General features: G+C 31.5%; 1 protein-coding gene across 3 annotated transcripts in view; it reads right to left on the bottom strand.

Moving 5' to 3' along the window:
- Positions 1-464: 464 nt before the first annotated feature.
- Positions 465-20,241, bottom strand: part of EMC2 (ER membrane protein complex subunit 2) — a 51,040-nt gene continuing 31,263 nt past the window's right edge. Inside the window, exons 6-11 of one of the 3 annotated variants that reach the window (XM_025394889.1) lie at positions 18,229-18,314; positions 18,018-18,077; positions 12,237-12,318; positions 11,302-11,412; positions 9,051-9,155; positions 1,365-1,774 (exon numbers count right to left, since the gene is read on the bottom strand). In XM_025394889.1, the coding sequence (XP_025250674.1) occupies positions 1,688-1,774; positions 9,051-9,155; positions 11,302-11,412; positions 12,237-12,318; positions 18,018-18,077; positions 18,229-18,314 (531 nt within the window). In that variant the 3' untranslated portion in view covers positions 1,365-1,687. Of the gene's footprint in view, positions 1,775-9,050; positions 9,156-11,301; positions 11,413-12,236; positions 12,319-16,984; positions 17,291-18,017; positions 18,078-18,228; positions 18,315-20,241 lie in introns of those variants that run through there. The other 2 variants (XM_025394890.1, XM_025394891.1) reach the window with 2 other exon arrangements.

Here is a 20,241-nt window from a genome sequence, read left to right as displayed (position 1 = left end):
CAAGAATCGCTTGAACCTGGGAGGTGGAGGTTGCAGTGAGCCGAGATCATGTCACTGCATTCCAGCCTGGGCGACAGAACGAGACTGTCTCAAAAAAAAAAAAAAAAAAGTGAAACTAAGGCAGACAGCTATAAGAGGCACGGAATTACTTATTACACAAATATAATTGCTAGAGTAAACACTAATCCATGACTGATGCGGAGGAGGTTTGAAGGGGAAAAGGCAGTGAGACAACGTGCAGGCACTATTTTCTTTACAGAAAATGTAAATTTCAAATGGTTCATCATGTTGAAAATGCAGTTACTAATTTCATGTGTACAAAGAGTAGATCTTTGTTGTAACAAAGATTAGCAGAAAATTACCTTCATATGAAAAGAGTTCTTTCATGGAAGATATTAATTAGCTGCCTATTACTCATGGCAGAATAAAACAAAAATGACTGTAATATGAAAAATTAGACTAGATATGGAGAATAACTTATTAGCAGAACTATTCAAAAGGTTAAAAGCAGCTGATATTGACAATACTTTTCTTTCTAAACACTTCCAGATTGTCAATTCCTCTACAATCCCCACTTGCCCAAAGTGGTAATGGCAAGTCTGTAGATGCCTCTGTATATTTTTAGTAAAAATAAATTTAAATATATTTATTATAAATACCATAAATATTTGCCATGAACGGTTGCCATTTTAAAACCTGATTTGTGTCTAAATGAAATTTAACTTTCAAAGTCTTTTCTATTTTACTGAAACATGTCAAATACTGTTGAAGGTAGCCTAATGGTTGTTTATTATGAAAAGAGAAAAATAAAAAATTCTAACTAAGGTAATGATAGAACAGGAAAATTTTAATATTTTCATTTCTAAGAATAGTTTTAATTTTTCTTATTTTTTCAAAATTAAAAATAACTCAGCCACTAAAACCCCTTAATCCCTACTCTATATGATTCTTGAATATTCTTTCAAATAATTTACTATTAAAGGATTCAATAAATATAACTTGCATAAAAGTTAAATTTAAGTGTCATAACATATTTACCTTAAGGCATTTTATATGTAAAAATCTCAATTATGTCCTATATCAAAACAAAAATTTTACAAAGAAATATTGCTGAACTTTGGAGAATGACATGTTTTAAGCAAGATTCATCAGAAGGATATTACAGCAGATAAAACAATTCAAATAGTCCACTGGAATGTACAGCAAAATCCAATTGAACAATATAAACAAAGTCAAAATAATCTGCTTCTGTCAGCTACATATGCTGTGTCTTTGCTATCACCAGTAAGGAGTTAACTAGAAACTGAGTTCTTAAACAATATATCCACTGTGAGTATAATAAAATGAAGTTAGAATCTTCATACGCAAGTTTAATAAATCATCATGGTTTATTTAACAAGGTTATTCTACATTAGAGTTTTATATATATATATATATATGTGTGTGATATGAAGAGACTGATGTACAATCAATAAGTCTTAAATCTCTCTTCCATGGATTTCCCCCATCTTCCCACTTAGCAGTAAAAGGCATTTTTAGGTTTATATAAACACATTCTTTACAACTGCCTTCTTAACAGAAAATCACTGTAGTATATAAACAGCACTGGGCATTTAGTAAATAAGTTACAGGCCAATAAGTTCAATTGTGCAGTTGTGAAATCTAATGTCAAAGAGTTTTTGAAACCTTAAGACTGGGTGATCTGCAATGTTTCCAACATGTCTTCGACAGCCTTAAGAGAATATTTGGTTTCCTTCTTACTTCGACCTGCAAACTAATTAAAAAAAAAAAAAGCTCAATTAGGCTCAATTTCAATGGCAGGTTCAAAATGACAATCTTACCTTCACATTGCTAATGAAACTTAACATTGACTATTTTATAACTAGTAGGAAATCAAATATATTCTTTGTTATTTTCAGTAAGAATAAAATTTGGGTATTAAGGACATTTTCCTTTAAGGTCTTACCTTCAGTAGAAGTGTACAGAGACTTCACTGCACACTTGGCCAGTTTAAATGTTTACGTAGTATAATAACCTATAAAATCATAGATTTGAAACTATCCTACTCAGATCAAAAAAACATGAAATAAAAAGTATAATTTTAAAATGCAATTTAGCTTACATTTATGTAGGAATGTGAACCATTTCTACTCATCTGATGTCTAAACAGATTTTTACAATTTCAAACAAAGGTACAATATAAATACAAGTTATTTCACTAAACATTTTAAAGTTGCAAGTACTCTCTAAAATTATTTAAAGTAGCTCATAATTTAAGTTTCCAGATTTATTAGTTAACTAAATGATACGGTTCTGCAAACAGCTGTCAAGTAAAAACCTACGCTACACATTAAAACAACGTAAAAATGTTTTCAAGTATGCATTTCTACTTTATTAATTGTAATTTACTTACATTATAAAACTAATTGGGATTGGATTTTACTATGAAAACAAAATATAATACATCAATACATACACAAAATATACCCTATATTTGTGTATTTAAAAGCAAATCCATGGCATATTAAATTCAATATCGTACACATAATCGCTGGAGGGAAACACTGTTGAATACCACATGCTGATTTTAAAATGAGTTTGTTAACTGCATTGACAATTCCCATCATTTATTAGTCTGATTTAAAACAAAAGCTTTACTAGATAAGCAAGTGTTCCTTGTTGGAGATGGGAGAAAGTTTGTTTTATATATATATACTTTACCCATTTTCCCCCTGGTTAAATATGATTAAAATACTTGGTATTAGCAACATCTAGTGTTTTCAAGTTAACATCAAACCACTCAATACATTTTCAAGTGACTGATCATTTCTTCAAATAACAATGCTGTCTTAAGCACTTAGTACTTGATTTACGATGTGTTCCTTGTCTTTTGTAATTACCTTAATTTGGAAAACTTCTCATGACCTGTTCAGAAAGATTAAGTGATCAAGCACAGGTAACATCATAGAAGCAACAGGCTTCAGGAACTGGTAACCTGTCTCTGACCCCTCTGGCTACAGCTTTACATTATGATTCCCTCACACTTCCTACACTCTAAACCATTAGATTAGTTTCTGTAGTTGAATCCTGATTTGAAAAAGTAAATAAAGGATGTTTCTAGTGGAAATGCCAGAGGAAAAAAAAAACTTCTCATAAAAATCAATATCACCTTGCCTTTCAAAAGGCATCACGAATTTAAGGAATTCATATGTTAAATACGGTAACAGCAATATCACATTTAAAACTTTGTCCTTTTATAATTTCCCCTGAGGACGAAAGGCTGTGGGGCATGCTTACTACTTTTGCTACCCAGTCAATAAATTACACAATACACAAGGATTTACCAGAAATAGAAAGCTTTTCCTTTTATCACCATTTATGAAATATAAATAGGAATGGTCCTAATCAGATACTTAAAGGTCTGATTCTGAGAAAATTAGGGGTACAGAATAGGACATCACATAGTAACATTACCACATAACATTTATTCTAATTGCTTTTAAATAGCAAAGTAAAAATAAAAAAAATTCTGTAGAGCTAAAACCATAACATGTATTTTTAAATACAGTATTTTTCTTGGTTTATACTTAAACATAAAAATAATACAGTGTGATCTTTTAAAATTAGCTAATTTTAAAGAGTCACCTAAAATGGTGTCAACATTACTCACAACCAGTGCAATTTGGAAAAAACCAAATGAATTTACTTGTGTCAGAACAAATAAAAGAAAGTTGGAAATATAAATCTATCACTTCAAATTTAATGTGACATGCAATTATTCTGTCTATTCCAGAATTGTATGGCAATTTAACTGATTAAGTCAGAATCATTTTTTCTCCCAAATCATGATTTAATTTTCTGTTTCCCAAAAGGACAGTAACAGAATCACCGCTGCAATCATAAATAACATATAAATCACTAGCACAGATTTAACTGTGCACCAAAGAAGCATTTATCTGGAAAATCATTGTGAGTAAGTTCACATTAAAGTTTTTCATGTGCATTAATCAAATGTGTCTGCTTCTACTGAACATGTTAAATCAATTACCTAATTGAAGAGCAAATAGTAGCCATATTCTGTTTCATCATTAAGTGGAAACAAAGAAAGAAAAGCAGTTCTTGAAACCTAATATTCCCTAATTTATAAATATCTAGAAAAATCACATATTAAATATCATATACTCTATACTGGTTTACATGCTTAGATACGATTAAGAAATTCTCACTGAGATCCCAAAGATTTACCTAGTTATCAAAAATGTCATTCTCTGAAAGTTATACTCTTCTACATGATTCACAAATTCTGTATTTTTGTTTTCATACAGTTAGATTTTGCTTAAGTAAATCTTTCAAAATTCTCTGTAAGATCTACAAGAAAACTCACCAGAAAAAACACAAACACAACCAAATAATAAAAACTTGCTTATCAAATTCAGAGGTCAGTGATTCATGCATTGTAATAACTGAGATACTTTGCTTGGTATCTTTATATAATTTGTGGAAAACACATGGGTAGACAAAGTAATAGGAAAAATGAAATGGATTGTAAATGAATGAATCTCAAAAACATGCTGAGTGAAAGAAGCCAGACACAGAAGAGCACATAGCCTATAAACTCATTTATACAAAGTTATAGTACAGGCAAAACTAATGTTTGGTGATAAAAATCAAATCAGTGCTTGTTTATCTCCCAGTGGGGGATGAGGTTGACTGCAAAATGGCAGAAGGAAGCTTTCTTGGGTGATGAAAATACTATTTGGAGTCGGGGGCTGGTAAGGGGGTATACATATTTGTTAAAACTCAGACTGTATACTTAAAATATATGCATTTGATTACATGTAAATTATACCTCAACACACCTCAAGGGGGTCTTGTCACACTGAAGAGACAAGGAGAAGGAAAACCAAAATAACTTATGTTTTAACTTCTTTAATTCTCAGAGTATTTTATTATGGCCATCTTGCAGAAGAAAAGATAAGCCAAGAGATGTTAGGTAATTTACTCAAGTTTGCATAGCTAATAATTATATCAGAGTCAAAATTGGAACCCAGACAACATGTGTCCAGCATCTGTAATCTTCTCTTTAACTACACTGAACTAGCTTCCATGGACAGAACTCATGATAGAATACAAGATGGACAGAAACACTAGATATCCATATGGGGAGCAACTGACCCCCTATTTCATATCATACATAAAAATCAATTCCAGGCCAGATGCAGTGACTCATACCTATAATCCTGGCACTCCACTGGGAGACTGAGACAGGAGGATTACTTGAGGCCAGGAGTTTGAGACCAGCCTGTACAATACAGCTGGACCTCATCTCTACAAAAAATTTAAAAATTAGCTGAGCACAGTGGCATGTGCCTACAGTCCCAGCGAGTTGGAAGGCTGAGGCGGGAGGATAACTCAACCTGGGTGGTTGAGGGCAAAGTGAGCCATGATCATGCCACTGCACTCCAGCCGGGGCGACAGAACCAGATTCTGTCTCAAAAAAATAAAAATTAAAAATTAAAAATAAATCAATTCCATATGGGTTGTGGATTATATATGAAAAGTAAAATAGAAATTCCGAAGACACACAGAATTCTTTATGACCATGAGTAGCAAAAGATTTCTTAAACAGAACACAAAAAACACAAACAAATAACTGAGGCATTTGAACACATTTCATTTCAGAACTTCTATTCCTCAAGATCATATGAGCAAAAAAGTAAAAAGTTATATATATTTGCTTATATATATAACTAAAAAAGGGCTCAAAGCAAAAAACTAAAGAAATAAGTCATACAAATACTAATGAGAAAAATATTTCATGAAAGAGGATATCCAAATGGAACTGATCATCAGGGACATGCAAAATAAAACCATGAAGTACCACTCTACACATGTACCAGAATGGCTATAATTACAAAGACTGACAGAACCAAGTGTTGGTGAAGATGTGGGACTATTAGAACTCTTACCGCTGGTGGGAGCAAACTAACTTGGAAAACTGCCTTTAACTACTAAAGTTAAATATACATATATTCTATTGACCCAGTATTTTCACTCAAAGATATACAGAACTGCACATACAGTAAGAACTGCACATACATGTCCACCAAAAGATCTGTACAGCAATATTCAGTATAGTTTATTCAAAATAGCCCAAACAGAAAATATTCCAAATGCATAGCAATAACTGACTAGACAAAGTATAACATTCATACAATGAACTACAGTAGAAGAAAATGAATGAACTACAGACATAAACAAGGATAAATCCCATAAACTGAATGATAGAAATATGCAAGACAAAAAAGAATACATATTGGCTGATTCCATAAACTACAGGGTTATAAGTGAGTACTCTTAAGGAAAACAAGAGGAGAAATTAAGAGGACTTACCAAGAGGGCTTTGGGATGCTGCAGTGTTTATATTTATTAGCCTGGATATATTTACCTTAGATTAGTCACTGAAAGGCACATTTATTACTTGCATCCTTTTTTTCTGTTATAATTCTTATTTCTATATTGTAATTTAGTAAAAATTGATTTTAAAATAGTTATGTCAAAAAAGCACTCTGAAGAGCTGTTTCTCATAAATGTCTTAAAAACGATTATGTAGTATGCACAGCATTACTTTTATATTATACAAATCTTACCTTTAAATCACACACTCCCACATACTCCCAAGCCTACTCTGTGTGGAACTCCATTACAGATCTGAGCTATCCCAAACTACATTTGAAGAAGCACAGTCTCGCTAATATTTATAAATACGCTGACTTACAATGTGCCAACAAAACTAACATGCTCTGTAACAGACAATAAAAATACAAAAAGGTGACTTTCGATGATGTGATTATGGAGGCATTACATTTTTTAAATCTCCTCAATTTTCTCCAACCAGAAGGGCAAAAACGAACAATAAAAAGCCAGCACCAAAACCAACATAATAGAACCCAAGCCCACAGACGACATTTCCAAAAAAACTAGGTGTCAATTTTCTAAACCCTAGAATGTGACTATGGCATCAAGGGCAGCACGACCTACAAAAGATTAACAACTGTGTAGTAGGAGAAATAGAAATAGAGGACAACCTACTACTCTACAAGAAACCAGAAACCAAACAAATCATGAATTCTTAATCCACGAAACAAGAAAACCTGAGATGATGCATCTGCCAAGGGCCTAGAAGTCTTCATAAGCTCCAAAACAAAGATAAGTGTAAAAAACTATTCACAAATGTGAGATTAGACAAGTCTAACCATCTACTATCTTAAAATCTCTAAAATATCTAGCAAACATCCTCTTCCAGAAGGACAAAACTTCATACCCTGAAGAAAAACAATTAAAAACTGAAACCAAACCTAACAGGACAGAAACACCAGGGCAAGGAGGAGAGATGGTTCAGATAAGGAGAGATGAGAAAAGGAGCGATGCCCAGAGGCAGCAATCCCAGAAAGAAACAAAACAAAAAGGAAGAAACACAAACTGTAACAACAATATGTAACATTTAAAGCTGACAGCAACACTTCAGAATTCAAGATCTTGAGGGCTCTAGAAACAGAAGAGTGGGCTGAAGACAGAAAATCTTTCCGGGTCACACTCAGTTCTAAGACAGACTCTCCATTCACACTCAGTTCTAAGACAGACTCTCCATTCACACTCAGTTCTAAGAAAGACTGGCTACACAAAGAGGTCATATTTGAGTTCTCTTTAGCCAAAAAAGGAGGTAGCCATAGAATAGCCAAGCTGGGAAAGCTACCCTAATCTATCTCCAACTTCCTGCCATTCCATAAACATCTCCTCCTAATAGTCCAGGAACACTACCTCATTTAAACATTGAGGACAAGAAAAATATGAATCAACTTCATAAAAAATTATGGAGAAAACATAAAATACAGAAAATGACAAAATAATTTGAAGGAAAATGAATAATAAAGGACATACAAAAATGAAGTCTAATATACTTGTAACTGAAACCCTGAAAAAGAAAACGAAGCAGAGAAAAAAATACTTGTAATTCTATAAGCAACTTTTCTCAACTAAAAGGGCTAAATTGATGTACTAAATGGGTGTACTGTGTATTTGGGAAAACTGACCCAAGAAGAATCAATAAAACAAATCGTAGTAAGACTACTGGATTTTAAAGATAAAGAAAAAATTCCTTTGGGTAACCAGACAAAAAGTCACTTATGACAAAAAGTAAGTCAAGATGGCATCATACTTCTTGACGGCAACATTTTATTCTGAAACAGAATGAAACAGTGGGGCATGGTGATGCCTGCACCTGTAGTCCCAGCTACTTAGGAGGCTGAGGTAAAAGGATCGCATGAAGCCAGGAGTTCACTGCCAGCCTGGGCAATGTAGCAAGATCTCGTCCATATTAAAAACAAACAAACAAAAAACCAACTGAACAATATGCTTAAGATACTTAGGTAAAGGATCAACGGGTATATAAAAAGCCAAACTGTCCTTTAAATATAAAGGCTATAGACAAATAAGGCTAAAGATATAAGAAGATGTGTTTTCCCATGAGTAAATTTCTCATGAAAAATAATTTCCCAAAAATCTGCTAAGGATGAGCTTTAGAAAACGAAGATACAAATGGAGAAGTTTCAGTAAAAGATCTGAAGTATAAGCAGACTGCACAAACTTTGTTACGCAGTTTGATTAGTTTACTTTAAGGCTTTTCTTCCTTCTTTTCTATTTCTTGAGATACTTATGATTAAAAATATACTCACATACCCCATCTGCTTCTGAAATGCGACATATTTATTTATCCTGAGTTTTTAGAATTAGTTTGCGTTTGCCAAATGCAGAACCACTGAGATTTCCAGATTGTAAGGTCAATTATGAACTAATAATACTAAGAGATTCCTCTTGAGGGGATAAAAAGGTAGTCTTAAAATCACAAATTAATTCTACACAAAATACATTTCATAAAGCCCCAAAGGCATATAAGTCCAATGCCAGACATCTGACTTTGTAGTTTGTAGAAACAAAACTAAGAAATACATTAACTGACCTACATAGCAAAATGATCAATAAATACTAACCTGATAAGCTCTGTTTATTTGACTAGCTGCCCAACTAGCATATTTCATGTTGTCCTTTTTCGTTTTTGCACTTGCTTTTGGATTAGAAGCAATATGACTTGCCGACTAAAAACAAACAATAACATCAAAAGCAAAATTCCTTTTTTGCTAGTCAAGACAATCAAAAACATAAGGGACATGGTTGCAATGGGATGATAATAAAGAATTTTTAAAAACTGTACCAAAATAATTTTTAATATAAACATAAAATTGAATATTAGTGCTTAAAAATGAAAATACATTTTAAAATATAGTATAAATCCAAAATAGTGGAAAGGGAAAATATATTTTAAATAATACCTAAAATTATTTAATTATGTATCTCTAACAGCTCTTAAAGGTAAAACTCCGTATCGTTTAAATAAAGAAGCTATAGAAGAACACTTTATAAACCAAAAGCACTTTACCACTGTAGGATATTACTGGTATTATTTCTTGTTATTGAATTACATAAGCTTGCCTATGTCAGAATCACATAATTATTGAATATTTATAGAAAAAGGAAACTCAAAAATAATTTAGCCTGACATCCTACATTAATAGATAAAAGAAATTTAAGTCCAATAGGAGAGATTTAACTTGACCAAAGCAAAATAATGGGTCTTTGAAATAAAGAAGATCTTTATCTCTAATCCATTTCTCTTTTCACTATACCATGAGTTTTCAAACTGTGTTTCAGAGAACCAATTAGTCCCTGCAATTTGATCCACCCTCTCCTTTTTAAAAATGTATTTAAATGAGCAGTTCTTAATCTGGGATCTGTGAAAGAATCCATAAAACCCCAAAATCATATGCTAATTATTAAATGTATATATTACTGTGAAGAGTAAGATATAACTTTAATCCTATTCTTAAATATATTTTACTCTTAAAAGAATCTGACCATGTGATTCAAAAAAAGGTTAAGCCTTTGTTTTATGCCAGGCTGTGCTATAGGCTCTTTCACCTATGTCTCCGTCTCTGTCAGTGAAGAATCTATATCCCCAAATCTCACTTTTATACCTCTATGACTTTAATGTTACCTTCTTCTTATGAATTTTAGTAGATGCAGTGGTTACGAGAAAAACTATGGAGTTAACTTCCAGGGCTGGAAACCCAACTCAAATCATTTAGGAGCTCTGTGCCCATCTTTGGGCAAATTAATTAAATCCGTGTCTCAGTTTCACCACCTGAGAATAGTATTGAGAGCACCTACTCAAATACTTGATGTGAGGATTTATTGATTTAAAATAAAAAATACAGGTCAGAACAAGGCCCAGCACATAAAGTGCTATGTATAAACTATTATTAATAATATGTTGTATATTATATAGTTTTTAAAATCAGTATGTATTTGATAAAGAGATACTTCTACTATAGTATATTTTCAAGCCATTGCAATTCGCTTTGCTAGAATCCAGGAAAATTTTCTTGAAATACATTTGAACCATTTTCTAATCATATTTTGCCATTCCTTTTTAAAAATTATTTCATTTTTATTTCTTCCTATCTCCATTTCTTCAATCCGTTCTTTTTCACTGAGCTGCAACTAGAAGACACTTATCAAGAAGTCTGTCAAAAGAACAGGATAAATAAAAAATTCAAAGAACTAACTGACTTAAAGTTTATTTTTCCCAGCCTTTCTTATTTTAGAGAGGTGCTCACTTTATATACATGTCTTAAAGGTCAGCAAATTATTCCTCCATTTCCCATACTCTTATTAATCGACTTTTCTAAACTCTGCATTTGGCATTCCTAAACAAGAGATCATTATATACTTCCCACAATTTACAAACTGTTTTTCTACACCATAAAAAATGTTTTAATTTTATATATTAGGGATTTTATTTCTAATGTATTTTATTGGCATAGTTTAAAAATACGTCATACAACTATAATTTAGGGAAGAAATACAATAATGTTGGGCATAAACCCAAGAATATCAAAACAAGAAATCATGTTTTTTTTCCTGTTACTATTTAATTTTATAAGGGCAGATTTCAATTCTGATACGATAAAAGATAGTTTACAAAAAAAAAAAGTCAAACAGGCTGTAGTAACATTCAAAAATAAAACTGGCTTACAAGCTATTGCTCAGAATTAATTACAGAAAAATATTATATGATTATCAATAAAATACAAAAAACAGGAGAGGAGTGATTGGAGGGGATATTTGAATGGATTTTAAGTGACAGATTTTTAAAAATAACATTAAACATGCACCGCAACTCACCATATAAAGCCCAAACAAAGCTCTCATATTTCTGTTGTTCAGTTTCAATGCCTGTGCAAAATACTTTCTTGAAAGTTCGAGGTTTTCAAGTCCACCTTGGGTATATTTAACCTGTTAAAAATTGCAAAGTGCTGAAAACCGTTTATTTTACTACTTTGAAATATAGCATGGTTTCATCATACCACAGGCATTAAGTAATCGAAACAGATATTCTCTCTAAAAACAAATACAAGATGTTAAAAGAATTCACCTAAAGGTTTTTAAAGCTAATCTAAAATTTCAAACATAACCTTCCCCCAAAAAGCTATTCTGTTCTACGAACATTGAGATGACTGAGTAGTTTTTAAAACAAAAATGCTGCCACAATAAAAAGCCAGAATAATTTCTATTTCAGCTGCCTCACAAATGCTTCACTTCACATTGTATTTTCTATTACTGGCATTATAAATGTGGACTTAAATATTGAATTGTCCTTTCATAATCTGTACGGACATTCTTTAATAATGAATCCCTTCTAGCCTTATAGCATTCAATTGTACTGCTATTCTTAACAGTATGCAAATTAAATAAATACTTCCTATGTCCCAACTGGCTTTAATACAAATTTCCCTGAATATGGATTTAACAATCATAATCACTATAAATGTCTCAGAAGCCATTAAGTGGTGGCAAATGTGATATAACTTATAATTAGGAAAGAAAATAGTACACAAATATAAAAATACAAGGAATTTCACTGTTTTAAGTATGTCTTAATTGAAGTCAGTATTACCACTGCAATGTTAAAAAATTTAAACTTTTATTCTCACAATGTAATGTTCATCAGATGTTTTAAACATATACTTGCTTAACATGAAGGAAATATTCTTAGTTCCATAATAATACCGAATAGCAACCAAAATAAAATTACATGCCATTGTTCTGAAAACACTTACTTCAGCATACTGCTGACAGTATAAGTGGTTGTGTGGATTAGTCATCATTAGTTCCTCTAAACAAAACGCTGCTTTTGCATAGCTAAAAACACATCAAGAAGAGAAATTAATTTTAAAAGTCACAAATTTTTATTTTAGTTAAACCTTGAAATAATTTAAAAACAACTTTAGTGATGTTAAACAATTTATTCACAAAATAATTTACATAGCTTTATTAATAAAATATTTGTCATCTGACCTTCATAAATATCAATGACATTAAATTTTATCATGAAATTAATAAACACAGGCTTAAATCTTAAAGCAGCCTGTAAACAATCAATAGATACTGCATTTTAAAAATTGGGTCACTCCTACTACATCTCATCATTACTAATAAGAAAGGCTTCAAGACTTTGGATCAAGTTGTATATAGAACAACTTCTGGAAGTTGACTGATCATTTAAAAAAATATTCAAACAGCTAATGTGTAAGGAGAAAATAAATACTTTATTAAATATTCTCTACTCACTAAAAATTCTTCACAGGCATATATTTACCAACATATTCTATTACAAAGATTTCTCTCATTACTTAAGTTTACTGTCAAATGCCAAATTATAATAAAGTTATAAATTTCTAAGCCCATGAAAAATAGATCAAGTTGGTTTTGATATACACTGTGCTACTATTTAATCTTGTGGTAGAATAAACAAAAATCTTGCTGAAAACCTAAGGAAAGAGAACTGCCAGAAAGAGTTCTGGAAAAACGTTTTAAAGCATGTGACTATAATTCACTAAATATATTTTAAATGTTTAATGCCATGTGACTATCCTCACTATCTACAGGAAATCCTAATGAACACAGGTGTTACAAGATTTCTTCCCAGTGAGGAACTGATGACACTACCCAACAAAAAGAGGTTACCTAAAGTTATTTTTGGCATTTGTTACCAACATACAAAAGTATCTACCTTGACACTAATGCCTGATATACTTTTAAAATTATTTTCCTGTTTCACACAAGTATAAGCTAAGTTTTAGTAATTGTTTATTAGGTGTCATGCATTTTCTATGTGTGTTACATGTATTAACTCATTTAATCCTACCAAAATCCTAGGAAGAAGGAAATTATTATCACCATGCTAGAGCTGAGAATACTGAGGCACAGAGCTGTAAACTGAATCCCAGACTGTGCCACTCCAGACAGTCTGTACTCTTTAACCACTACATATGCTGTTTATATGCATTACACATAACATTGAAAAACTGAAGATCTCAATGGTAACATGAAAATGTGTACAGCAGTCACACCCAAAGGGACTGAGGAGAAAAATACACCCTGCAGATTACCTAATAATTACAGCATTTTAGATTTATGAAGGACCATATATATATACTCTCATCTAAGATCATGCAGCTATTTAGCCCTTTCCATTTTTAAATTCAAAACCTAGCATTGGTTCTTGACACATGATAGGTATTTAGTAAGACTGAACAAATGACTAAATAAATGTCTAAAACAAATGTATTATGACTACCTACTTAATATCTATTTATCACTCTAAAATAAAAGGGAAAATGTGTCTCTACCTTAAAACACTTTATCAAAAGACAGTTTTCTTCTAAACGTGTTCCTTTAATTATAAAGTATGATACCAAAAATTCATGTTGAGACTAAGAATAAAAGTTCTTAGAGCTTTAAATGGGTTGAGCACAACTGTGACACTGGTGCATAAAGCAAGATAAAATGGGCAGGTAGTAGTAGCTCTTAGGGTAAAATGAATACCAAGATATTTTATCAAAAATCAATTAGCATCACATATGAGAAAAGGATTCCTTCCCCCAATTTTACAAAGTATGGTATCAAACTAATTTTGTGGATAAAATATAGAATTAAATAAAATTAGGGCTAGAAGGATCTCAAGATATGGTCTAGTCCAGCTTTTCTAGGCCATTGTTAGGCCACACAAAAAGTGACTATTTCCTCAATCTTGTCAGGGATAATACATAGCCAGTACTATTCTAGGTGCATAGAAAAGTTAATTCATTATATACAGTGACTCAACAAGACTAAGAATAGAGAAGTGAAAATAATTTGAATCTACTTAAAACAGAATAACAATTGTTATTACAATGTTAGAGTCAGTACTAGAACTAAATAAAGTTTCTTCTCTTCCTTACAAAAGTATATATAACTAAAGGTTACAGTGTTTGGTACTGTGTGTTACTTTACCAACATCACGATTTTTCCTTACAGAATTGTGGTAATTCCCTTTGATAAGGAATTTTAAAAGGCTGGACCTATGAAAAGGAACTATAATCACAATCATAATAAATGTATTATACTAAACTGTTCCTTGCTGTACAGTATCTAGTTTCAATTACAAATCGAGTAAAAACATTTTGTCTTTCATAATGTGAATGTATTTTTGCTCACAAAGGTTGAGTATCCCTTAACCAAAATGCTTGGGACCAGAAATGTTTCAGATTTCAGAATTTTTCAGATTTTAAAATATCTGCATTATCTTACTGGTTGAACATTCCTAACCCAAAAATCCCAAATCCAAAATGCTCCAATGAGCATTTCCTCTGAGCATCATGTTGGCACTCAAAAAGTTTCAGATTTTGGAGTATTGTGGATTTCAGGTTTTCAGGTTATGGATACTTAACCTATAATACATATTGGTAGTGCTGACACACAAAAAATTAACTGTAGTTTTAAAACTTTAGAACAAGAGTCTCAATATGGCCAATGGGTGTAACATATACCCCTGGAATAACTAAAAACAAACTATAATTTATAAATCAGAAACGAACTTATAAAAGTAACTTAAAAATATAAAACGGTTATGTGGCATAATTCTATATCCCTTTTTCTCTCTATAAAAACATTAAATAGGGCTATATGAAAATTATACTACAGATATTTATTTGGAGTTAAAAATTCCAGAGCTGGGCATAGTGACACACCCATAGTGCCAGTTACACAAGAGGCTGAGATGGGAAGAGCACTTGAGCCCAGGAGCTCAAGTTTAGTCTGGGAAATGTTGTAAGAAAACATACATCTGTCTCTTAAAGAAAAAAAAATAGTTCTAGATCTAGGCTACCAAAGCTGCCTGTGACCTATTATACTTAAGCTTATAACTGTTCATATGCAGAAAAGAATATCAAATGTTAAATATATCTAACATTTTGAAAACTGCTACATTTTTGCCACTGTGTCCACGAGACTGGTGCTAAAACTGATATCCTACGATAATTTAACATTCCACCAAAAAACTCCTCCTATAATGACTTGCTCAAACATGTCAAATGAATCATATGAATTGACTGCAATTTTCAGTTTCAAAAAATCTGTAGATATGTATTTCCACTCACCTAAACATAAATATTCCTTCTATGTGTTCAATTAGAAAAAATAAATGGTCATTTTGTAACTACCTTCAAGACCAAAAAGACTTTCGTGATACTAGATAAAAGGGTAGGCTGACCATAGTTATCATTTCGTCTAAAAAATTTTTTTCAGGTGCTCCTACATCTTTGTATTTCTTGATTTTTTGAGATTTCTCAGTTCATTTCTCTTAAGTGTACATTCACCTCTATTTTAATAAACTCTTTAGATTCAAATCAAAGCAAAACTGAACATGGTGCCACATGGTGAAACAAATAAATAAATTTAATGGTAGGTTAAAAATAAGGTATAACCTAAATTTGATGATGAAATAAATATTAGAAATACATGCAAAAAAATAAAATTGCAAATGAAGTAGGGGAAAAAAGGTGATATATTTTTTAAGCTATTAAAGGATAGCAGACATGATAATGTTAAAAACTGATGAATCTGATTTTCTAAAAATGTAAAGTTTCTATAATTTTAAGAAGTCAGTATTTAAAAAGCATATAACAAGGATATACTTTCGACATACGGTTACTCTCCTTTACAAAAAGAGCTCTTAAAAATGAACTAAAAAGGTAGAACCAATTTCACCTATCAAACTTGTAAAGATTAAAAAAGAATCACAATATCCAATATTGTTAAGGGACTCTAGTAAACGCTGGTGTGCTGGTAAACTGATGTTAACATTCTAGGGAACAATCAGGAACTATTATCAAAACCACAGAAAACATACATCTTATTTAATCAAGCAATTTTAGTTCAAAGAAGGAAACAAAATAAAAATGATCACTACAGCATTATATATAAAAATATAAAAATACCTTTATATCTCCCTAGGAAACTGGTTAAAAATACTAGGGTAAACTGGTAAGATGAAATAATATAAAACCATTCAAAACACACTGCAGATTGTTATAGTGACAAGAAATTTTTGACAAAATATAAGGGAAAGTATAAACTACGAAAGATAGTTTTATTTTGGGCTTTTGTTTTAAAAGGTAAGGAAGGACAAAATTCAAACTATAGTTAACTTAGGATGCTGGAATTACATGTAATTTTTGTCTTGGTCTTTATGCTTTACTGTGTTTCTCAAATTTTCTGCATTAGGCATTCCTTTAACTTGAAAAAAAAATCCTTGTTAATTTGAAATGTTTAAAAATGCTTTCAGTTAGAAAAGTTTTAAAAAGTACAAAAAAATGTTAAATGACCGTCAACTGTTTTCGAAACAAAATAAAATTAACGCTAATTATTTTTACTATATTCTAAAGATTCAATTTCATGTATTTAAATATAAGTATTATACACTGCCTCACATGCATAAGAAATCATATGTTTACATATGTGTACAAACAAGCATATCATCTATACTGAATGTGATTCAGGAAATAATTTCCTAATCAAAACCAGAGTATCTGTTTTAGAGTATAGCAGAGAACTTCAAAAATGTTCCCAGAATATAGTATACATTCATTAAATCACAGCTATTACTTTTATTTTAGCTCCCACTTTTCTTAGACTTATGCAAATAGACTTCAATCCTCTCTATCACATTATATATATAGACCACAGACAACAGACAAATGTCTTCATTCTATTTCTCATCAGTTGTTTGTAGTATGAGAACAAGGTTAAATATTCATGCACAAGAAAATGTGCATAAGAATCTGATTCTATTCTGTCAAAAAAGAAGGAAAAGAAGCAATGTCATACTTCAGATTCAGAACTAAGAAAAAAAATAAAAAACATGCCTCTAGATGGAGGTTAGCATTAATGCTGTAATATTAGCAAACTTGCACTAAGACTCTGGACTAATCCTCTCACATTGGGATTTCCTCCTGTCACTACAGCAATAAAAAAGCTAACAAAAACATTAAACATCCAATAAGCAAGATCCTACAGCATTCAACATTCTTGATTATTCTCAGTTTTTTACCCAGGCAACAGAATGCTTCTACTTTGGAAGAGTTGATTCTCTCAGTACTAAGGCTAATACATGCATACAATTGACAGAATTTTTAAACAGCAGGGAGTATAATACTCTTTGTATTATAAGAACAATCTGAACTCTAAAAATTCACATTTTTGATTCACCAAAAATAAATTTAGCTTAGCAAATGCAGGCCTTTTTACTTCCAAAGAATGTCATCTATATTTGAAAGAAAAACTTATTTCCTAAACATAAACAATATGGCAAAACACAAATGACCCAGTTAAAGCTATTCACATATTATGACCAGCAAATTACTGATTTATTTTCATTTAATTGTTGATTTGTTTTGTTTTTCATTTCAAACAACATGATTCACACCTTCTCACCAATCCTCTGGAAACCACAGTGCTTTCTGAACTTACAGTGATGAAAACTGCACTCAACAAAATGTTAAGTGTGTTTAATAACTTACTCATGTTCATTGATGTAAAGTTCTGCAAGTTCATGCCAGGCTTCTTGGTCTCCAACAAATCTGGTGAGAGGAAAAGAAAAAAAAAGTAAGTGTATAGATATTCTGCAAATGAACAGCATGAAGACAAACAGGAAAATCAAATGCAAATTCCATTTTAATTAAAAAAGATTTATCAGAATAACAAAACACGATCCTCTTGTAAAACACTCACTGTTCCAGATACTCATTCAGTTCCCGAATGGCCTCCACATTTTTCCCCTGGGCTTTTCGAATGGCAATCTTACGCTTTCTTGCAGCCTGTGGGTTGACATTAATAAAGGATTAGGCCCTCATGATTCCTTGGGGTTTTGTAAAGAAGGTAATTTGACTGTGCAAATTATTATCTCAATGCCAGAGAAATTCCATTGTAGAACTACTGCTTAGTGGGAGTTTATAAACATACCCCATGACATCCCACTGGGGAATTCAAACATTCCTCTAACAATCACATATGCTTTACTTTTGATGCACACAATGTATGCACCGTTTCATCCAAATAAATAACCATCCAGATTCTGATAATTACTAGCCAGCAGGGAATCCTAATCTTTATCCAACTTAAAGTCCTTTACTCTGTCTCATTCATAAGATCTGTATCCTAAGAGGTGGAGGAATGGTGGAGATTAGGGGGAAAAAAATCCTCACCATGGCATGGCCTTTGCATATCATTATATAAATATGGCTTCTGACAACTTTTTCACAATTTTAAGAGAAAATCTACCCATGAGTCTTTCACAAGAATAATACAGTCCTGAAATAAAAATTGTATAATAAGTAAAACAATTAAAAGTTGTATTCTAAAGTTTTTAAAATGATAAACATAAAAATCAGTGCCATTTATTGTGCATTCATCAAATATGTACCAGACTTCTACTGTTTGCTAATATTGTGCTACACAATGAAAATATAAAGATAAAAAAGAAATGATAATTCCTTGCAGAAGCTCATTCTCATGACAAAAACATATCAAATAAAAAATTTAATGCAGTAAGAGCAATGACAGAGATATCTAGGGTGTTATGAAAATAAGGAAGAGATCCTGACACATGCTGTGGCAGAGTGGACAAAGTGGAAAGACAGAAAACAAAGACGGTCCCACACGTGATACCCGTACTGAAACAAAGAGTAAGTAGACATTAAAAATCAAAATAGGAAGTTATTTATGGAAACTCGTGTGCATAGTGGGAAGAACACACGAGCAAAGGCCTTGGAGAAAGCAGTACTGTATGTAATCCAAGACTACAAGTTTGAGGCTGAGGTAAACAGTCAGGGACCGGAGCACACTGTATAAATTATTAAATTTACATCCCCTCTATGTTTGCTTCAAATACAGAAGGATACACAATGAAACATACTATAACTGAGGCCAAGCTAAACTTATTAATTATGAATAAAATTTCTTATTGTTTTATATAATATTCCACAAGATACAGACAGAAGTAAAATGGATATGGCCTCTTTAGAGTATCAAGAGCTACTCATTACGGGGTGGCGAGTGAGTGATTTGGCTCTGAAGAAATGAAAGTAAAAGTTTAGAGAAATCAAGAGACTAATAAACAAGGGTCAGAGCAATGTTTATAATAATTGTGGTAATATTTGGGTAATTAAAAATGATGTCTTAAGAATATATATCCTTAAGCAAATCCTGAGAGTAAAAAAAAAATGAAAAAAGAATCTATATCCTTAATCAGGTCATGCCAAAGGCCTTAGTGCAATGCCTGTCACACAGTAGGCACAGGCAAATATTTTTAATTTTTAAATTTATTTATTTTAATTAATTAATTAAATTATTTATTTAATATTTTAATATATTTTAATTTTTAGAATTTTACTAAGTAAAACAAAAATGTACCACAATAAATGAAAAGTTTTAAAAGTCTCAAGAACTCAGAAGTAAAAGTAAAGCTCTGAAAGTAACTCAAACCCTAAAACCATTAAGAATTTTAGACTTAAAATGGGAGCATTGTCCCTAGTCCTCCCAATAGATGAGGGATAAATTAACATGTAATCAAGAAACTTTCTTTTGGCCATATCTGATTTCACCAAAATTTGAAACATTAATTTAATCTTTCATTTTTCATGACACTACTTCTTCCACAGACAATATGCAGAGCAAAAAGTCTGTTTTGAAATCAAAAAGACAAGAAACTGAATCCCAACTCTTATCACTTACTAGCTTTTTTAA

This window comes from Theropithecus gelada, chromosome 8 (genome assembly GCF_003255815.1).
Source record: "Theropithecus gelada isolate Dixy chromosome 8, Tgel_1.0, whole genome shotgun sequence".
Classification (NCBI taxonomy): domain Eukaryota; kingdom Metazoa; phylum Chordata; class Mammalia; order Primates; family Cercopithecidae; genus Theropithecus; species Theropithecus gelada.
This window is presented reverse-complemented; position numbering and strand designations above follow the sequence as displayed.